The sequence below is a fragment of the Buceros rhinoceros genome, unplaced genomic scaffold (genome assembly GCF_000710305.1).
Source record: "Buceros rhinoceros silvestris isolate BGI_N320 unplaced genomic scaffold, ASM71030v1 scaffold28343, whole genome shotgun sequence".
NCBI lineage: Eukaryota > Metazoa > Chordata > Aves > Bucerotiformes > Bucerotidae > Buceros > Buceros rhinoceros.
The window spans coordinates 3,381-9,964 of NW_010402275.1; the positions used below are offsets into that span (position 1 = coordinate 3,381).

Sequence of the window (6,584 nt, forward strand, 5' to 3'; positions counted from 1 at the left end):
GGGGGGGGGCGGTTCTGGGGTGCTCGGGTGGAGCCGTTGGGATGATAAATTCCCACCGCCCTACTGGGGCGCGATGGAATCCATCCCCCTGCTCGCCCTGGGCCTGGGCTGAAAAGGAGCCGGTCGTCAGCGGGTGACTTGAAAAGCTCAGCGGCAGCCGGTACCTGAATTAAATATAGTGGGAAATGCTGTCTAATAAGTGGGTATAAATCAGATCCCCGGTGTTTCAGTCACCGCAGCGCGCTCCGCAGGGGATTAAACATTGCTCTTGCCTAAAGAGCCGGGGAGATCAGTGGGGTTGATGCCGTTGCAGTTGCTGCACTGCACCAGTGTCCAGGCTGCTGGGCATGCTGTCTCCATCCCTGGCCCCAGTTAGATTTCCCAGTTGCTCGGAGATTTATTGCAGTGTCGTTCAGTTTTCTCACTGTTCAGAGAGGAAGGATTAGGGGGGGCAGGAAGGAGCTTTGCCCGTGCCACAAGTCCGTGGAAAACAGGCGCCTGGTAGAGACAGAGTCCAAAAATCCCCTTCGTGCTCCCCCGGGACTGTGACCTGTGGCACGGTCACGTGTGGTGAGGGCCAAGCGGCGCGACGGTGACGCAGGGAGGTCACGGTGGCGCGGGGCCAAAGGGGTGGGGTGCCCTGGGCAGCCTTTGAGCGCCGTGTTTTCCAGCCAGTTGTGCCATTCGCTTGTGTGCGATTAATCCGGGCGTGAGGTTTCGTTTCGGTGCTTTGGCACAAGCACCTCCCGGTCCTGCGCAAGCCCCGCAGCAGCGAGGGGCACCAAGTGGCAGCGCTGGCTCTGTCATAAGCACCTTCTTAGTGGTGCCGTCCCAGTTCCCAGTCCGTGCTCCGTGGCTTCTCTTAGGGAAGGCAAAACCCCGTGTCCCCACGAGGGAGGGTGGGGAAGGCTGGCACAGAGCCGGTGGTGTGACAGGGGAGGATTTTTGTGCCTTCAGCTGACCCGGGCAATCACAGTCCTTTGCAAAACCAGCGCTGGGGGTTAAAGGTGGGTGTGCATCACCCGGCGGTGCCATTGCTCTGCTCCCATCCGCTGCGGGACAGACTTTGGCCAGAGGGTTTAAGCCCTGCCCGAGTTTGGGCTGAAGCCTCTCCTCACGTGCAGACTTTCTCCTCTGCCCAGGGAAACGTGGTGCTGTGGAAGCCCAGCGACACTGCCCTGCTCTCCAGCTACGCCGTCTACAAGATCCTCCTCGAGGCCGGGCTCCCTCCGAACGTCGTGCAGTTCGTGCCGGCGGATGGGCCCGTGTTTGGAGATGCCGTCACGAGCTCCGAGCACTTCTGCGGGCTCAATTTCACCGGCAGCGTGCCGTACGTTGGGGAGGGGAGCGGTAGCGGGGTGAGGGGAAGGAGCCGCTGGCTGAGACGATGCTGGGTGCTCGTCTGCCGGTCCTTTGAACACGGAGGACAGTGCTGGGCAGGGTGGCCGGCAGGCAACTGGCCATCCTTACACCGTGTAATTAAAGTAGGGGTTTAAAACTGGTTAAATAAGCATCTAACCGGGTTTTCTTGCTATGGGGAGCGCCTTTAACAGCAGGGAGCTTCTGTGGCTAAACTCAAGGCCCAGAATAGGCAGACTTGCGTAACACCGCCCTGTCTCCCGGGATGCTCTGGTGTGGCCTAACGCCCCGCACTGCTCTGGCAGAGCGGTGCCAGCTCCACGCCGAGCTGCAGACCCACGCTCTGCCCACGCGTCAGGGTGTGTTAGTGACACTCGGGGTCCTGGCAGCCCTCAACGGGCTGTGAAACCCAGGGCCCCTGCTCCACCGTGGGCTGATGGGCAGCTTTCAAAGTGGGGAGCTCAGAAATGAGTGTTAGTGGGTGTGCCACCCAGTGAGGGGTTAGTGCGTTTTTATTGTTTTGCAGCCGAGGGGTTTGTCGCGGAAAGGACCAAAAGGACACAGGGAAGGGGAACGGAAACGTCTGGCTGCTCACTCCTGTGGTCTTCCCTGTGACACTGCGACAGAGTCTTATTTTTAAAACTAGAGGGTTGTTGTGTAGTGACGGTGCTTTGAGATGTTGGTCCTCATGGGCAGCCAGCAGCTCCTCTGCCACCTGGACTGTCCCTTCCTTTGGCGAGGGACATGGGGGGGTTGTCGGTGTCAACTTCGGCAGGGCTCATCACGCCTGCTCAAAGGGCAGAGTGCACTAACCAGCTCCTCCTCCCTCCTCCAGGACGTTCAAGCGGCTCTGGAAGCAGGTATCCGAAAACCTGGATCGCTACCGCAATTTCCCACGCCTGGCTGGAGGTAGCTGCCATTTTACACCTTTTTCTGGGCCGTGCAGGGGTGGGGGCTCAGATTCTCCCCTGCTCAGGGGTAAGCTGAGGTGATGGCCAGGATTCCTGGCCATTGTGAGCAGAGAGCAAATTGACACAGTAAATTGTGTGCTGTCCCCGCTCTGTGGCAGAATTGTAAAGCTCGGTCGTCTGGGAGCTCACGGCATCGGCTCCCACCAGCCCGGGATGGGCTTTATGGTGGGGAACTGGTGCTTGGGTGGGAGGCAGTGACGCCATGGGCTTGCAGAGCCTCCGTGCTGAGTTTGGGAACTCATCTCAGTCCCTTTTCCATCACTTTTGAAGCCTGCTCCAGCTCTGGGGTTGTGCTGCCTGGGATCATGGCATCATCCCTGTTCCACGATGGACCAGGCATGGCGAGCGCTGACCGAGCCCCTTGAAGGAACTTGCCTCTAGCTTGTGCTTTTTGGGCGCGGCGCAGCCCTGACAACTCACCTGCCCCTTTTCCTCCCTTCTCCGGCACCAGAGTGCGGCGGGAAGAACTTCCACCTAGTGCACCGCTCGGCCGACGTGGCCAGCGTGGTGAACGGGACCCTGCGCTCGGCCTTCGAGTACGGCGGCCAAAAATGCTCGGCTTGCTCCCGCCTCTATGCCCCGGACTCGCTGTGGCCCCAGATCAAAGAGAAACTGCTGGAGGAGCACAAGAAGATCAAAGTGGGAGACGTGAGTGGAGCTGCCGGGCTGCTGAAGGGCTTTGCGGCTCAGCGGGTGGTTGATGGGATTAGAGACTGCGGTAACTGGCTACTAATTCCTATTGAACCGAGCTTTTTATCCACTGGTTCTCCCCACCACCGCCCCTCCGTCCCCCCTTCATCTTTTTTTTAGTGATTAGAAATTAACTTGTAGCAGCGTCTGCAGGAAGGGTTGTGTAAGGCGCCGAGCGCTGCAGACTAATTGAAAAGGGGCAGCTTGTGCGGGGTGTGTGGAGCAGGGGAGCGTTTTGGGGGGACTATCAGCTCCTCCTCACGTCAGAGGCAGCGTTTTGGCACAGCCTCTGCTTACGCTGTCGCCTTGCTGGTTTCTTGCAGCCCGCCCAGGACTTCGGGACGTTTTTCTCCGCAGTGATTGATGACAAGGTGAGCTCCCCTCTCCTGGTTCTGCTCATGCAGGGTGATGCCACCAGCCTGTCACCACATGTGGGGTAAACAGGGATTTATTGCTTACAGCAAAGTACGAACATGGGCGAGTAGTTAGAGCTGGTTACCAGCCCTCGCTTCCTCCTGGAGCCTTAGCTACTGCCCCGCTTGAAAAGTGGGTTATTTTGTTGAGCAGCTCTCTCTGGCGTCAGGGTCAGTGTGCCTGGGATTGTTGATCCCGCTCCCACCTTCCTCCTGAGCTGGGACAGCCGCGTAACCCTGAAAGGGACTGCCCAGCACCCCCCTTTACCTTCCCAAACCCCCACTCTTTTTTTAATTATTGTTATTATTTCTTTTTCCCCCAGTCTTTCGCACGGATAAAGAAATGGATCGAGCACGCGAAGAAGTCGTCCAACCTCTCCATCCTGGCAGGAGGCGGCTGTGACGACCGCGTTGGCTACTTCATCGAGCCCTGCATCGTGGAGAGCAAAGACCCGCAGGACCCCATCATGAAAGAGGTGAGCGCGGCTGGCCAGGAGGCGGCTGTAGAGGGCCCGAGCTCCCCATCCCGAGGTGTCCCTGGGCCCGTGGCGATGGGTTGACCGGCGCAGCGCTGTTCCTCTTTGTCACCCTCTGGGCTGATCGGGAGCTGAAGCACTCAGTGCTTGTATCGGAATGCTTGGCTCTCCCCGCTGAGCGCGTCGATGGGTTGACCGGCGCAGCGCTGTTCCTCTTTGTCACCCTCTGGGCTGATCGGGAGCTGAAGCACTCAGTGCTTGTATGCGAATGCTTGGCTCTCCCCGCTGAGCGCGTTGTTTTTTGTTGTGGTGCCGGACAGGAGATTTTCGGGCCGGTGCTCACGGTGTTCGTGTACCCGGAGAAGCGGTACAAGGAGGTGCTGGAGCTCATCGACACCACCACGCCCTATGGCCTCACGGGGGCGATCTTCGCCCAGGAGAAGTAAGAGCCAAAACCCAGTCCCAGACCCCCAGGATGCTTTTCCCCTGCTGGGGTAGCACCTCCCCACCCCATCACCACCCCAGCTCACTCTTCTCCAGACCCCGGCGGGGACATGGAGAGAGCATTTCCCTTTTAGCCCTCCTCCCACTGAGGAGGGAAGGTTTTGTTGCTTTTTTTCCAGCCCAAAAATGCTTTTTTAGGGAGAAGCAATCCCAAAGGTGATGTTCAGAGCATACAGGAGGCAGCAGCCGCAGCCCCTAAAGCAGGAGGAGGGTTTGAGAGCAGCGTAACCCTGACAGGGGGGACCACCCTTAAGTTATAACCGCCTTTTATAACAGTAAAACTTAGAAACAAACAAAACGGGGGTAATTCAGTCGAGGTCTGTGTACACACGACCCGTTTCAGTGTGTCACACGTGGCGCAGAGCTGGGAGTGTGCGTGAAGACCCGCAACCACCCTTCCGTGCGCAGTTTTAATTGCTGTGGAAGGGTAGAGCCCTCTGCGCGATTTGTGCCATTGTGGTCGCAGCCGTCTCTGTCCCCTCCTCAGGAGGATTGTCGATGAAGCCAGGAGCCTTCTGCGCAACGCGGCCGGCAACTTCTACATCAACGACAAGTCGACGGGCGCCGTGGTGGCTCAGCAGCCCTTCGGAGGCTCCCGCATCTCCGGTGAGACAACACGCTCGTGTCTGGAGCCAGCGCTGCCCTGCTGAGCCACGTCCCGGTCCTCCGTGTGACAGTCAAAAAATCTCTTTCTTGCCTTCTGAAACAGGCACCAACGACAAACCTGGTGGCCCCCACTACATCCTGCGCTGGACGTCGCCGCAGGCCATCAAAGAGACGCACGTGCCGCTGACGGACTGGCGCTACGCCTACATGCAGTGATGCCTTAATGCCCCCCGCCGCCCCGTTCCGCTGATCCTCGACGCACAGAGTGGCTTCGCAGCTACGACCTCAGAAAGCACTTAAAACTACTGATCTTTAACCTGATGAGCTTAGGTTTTGTTTTTAAAAAAACAAGAAGTTGATCTATTATTAAATTGTTAATTCAGAAAAGAAGTTCGTTCTTGTGGTTTGTCTCAGTTAATGAGTTCAGGGTGGGCTGGAGGTGTGATTGCAGCAGCGTAGCTGGACCCCAGCTTCCCTTCTCCTCCCGTTTGGTCCATCTTAAGCAGTCCAGCGTGGTTCACTCTTGATGGAATCAAAGTGGGAGCTGGGCATCAAGAGGGTGGCCCTGTCCTGGTCACCTGGAAGGAGCAACATCCTTCCCTTCCCTCCTTTAGCCTGGCAGGAATCCCAGGCAGTGCCGGGCACAGTGCAGTGAGAGCCCTGACATCTGTTTTCTCCCCATTCCTGAGCAAGAGCAAAGCCCCCAACACACCCAAATGTTCTTGCTGCAGGAGGAGAACTTGGCAGAAGGCGCATCGTGCCAGGAGAGGGCAGCTGCGAGTGCGATGCTACTTAGAAATAACTTTAACCGCCTTGTTTCACCCCTCTGAAGGCAGCGGCGGGGGTCAGCTGCCCATCACCTTGCCAGTGGTCTCAGGGTGTGCCCAGGCGTGGGGCAGATGGAACAGCTACACCCCCCTTGGACCCCTTGTTTCCTCACTGGGAGCAAAGCCAGGCCAGCTCTGGTGCCGCAAAACAGGAGAAGAGTCCTCAGATGCTCCCCTTGCATGAGGTAAGAGGCAGGAGCAACTGAGTAGGCACCTAATTTGGCATCATCCAGGATCCTACAAAGGCTCCTCATGCCGCATACTGGGAGGGCAAAGTGGGAGCCCAGTTCAGCTCCAAACACACCCCCAATCCCACAGCAGAGAAGACAGGACCAGGACCCACCTCCAGCCTCAGGGATGGTTTCTGAACCTCCAGAGAGCATCCAGGTGGGACCACAGCGATGTCCAGTTCAGCCCAGTCCCCTCCTGCCGCCCAGCTTAGGCTAACCCCTCCCAAAGCTCCCCCGAACGGCATCCCCGACCCTCCCCACACTGGCCCATCAGCTCAGGTAACTCTCATTAAGGGTTCTGCCCACACCCCCTTGCTGGGCACGGGCGATCCGCAGAGCCACGGCCCAGCAGCCCAGCGCCCCGGCAAGCCGCAGCCTTCAGCTCACGCCTTTTAGGACTTAAGGCCAGTGTCAAGTGGATTTTTTTAGCCCTAACTCTGCATTTCATGGCTTTTGTGGCTTTAAATCTGCCCCCTAATGCTATTGAAACAGTTGTTTTTTTCGAAGG

The 6,584-nt window shown here is 58.0% G+C and overlaps 1 protein-coding gene across 1 annotated transcript in view; it reads left to right on the forward strand.

Moving 5' to 3' along the window:
- Positions 1-5,235, forward strand: part of ALDH4A1 (aldehyde dehydrogenase 4 family, member A1) — a gene marked incomplete at its 5' end in the record, with an annotated part of 8,611 nt that extends 3,376 nt beyond the window's left edge. The window contains 8 exons of the mRNA XM_010132593.1: positions 1,143-1,330; positions 2,195-2,268; positions 2,782-2,978; positions 3,344-3,391; positions 3,757-3,909; positions 4,230-4,351; positions 4,901-5,019; positions 5,123-5,235. Of these exons, the coding sequence (XP_010130895.1) occupies positions 1,143-1,330; positions 2,195-2,268; positions 2,782-2,978; positions 3,344-3,391; positions 3,757-3,909; positions 4,230-4,351; positions 4,901-5,019; positions 5,123-5,235 (1,014 nt within the window). The remainder of the gene's footprint in view (positions 1-1,142; positions 1,331-2,194; positions 2,269-2,781; positions 2,979-3,343; positions 3,392-3,756; positions 3,910-4,229; positions 4,352-4,900; positions 5,020-5,122) is intronic.
- Between the last annotated feature and the right edge of the window lie 1,349 nt (positions 5,236-6,584).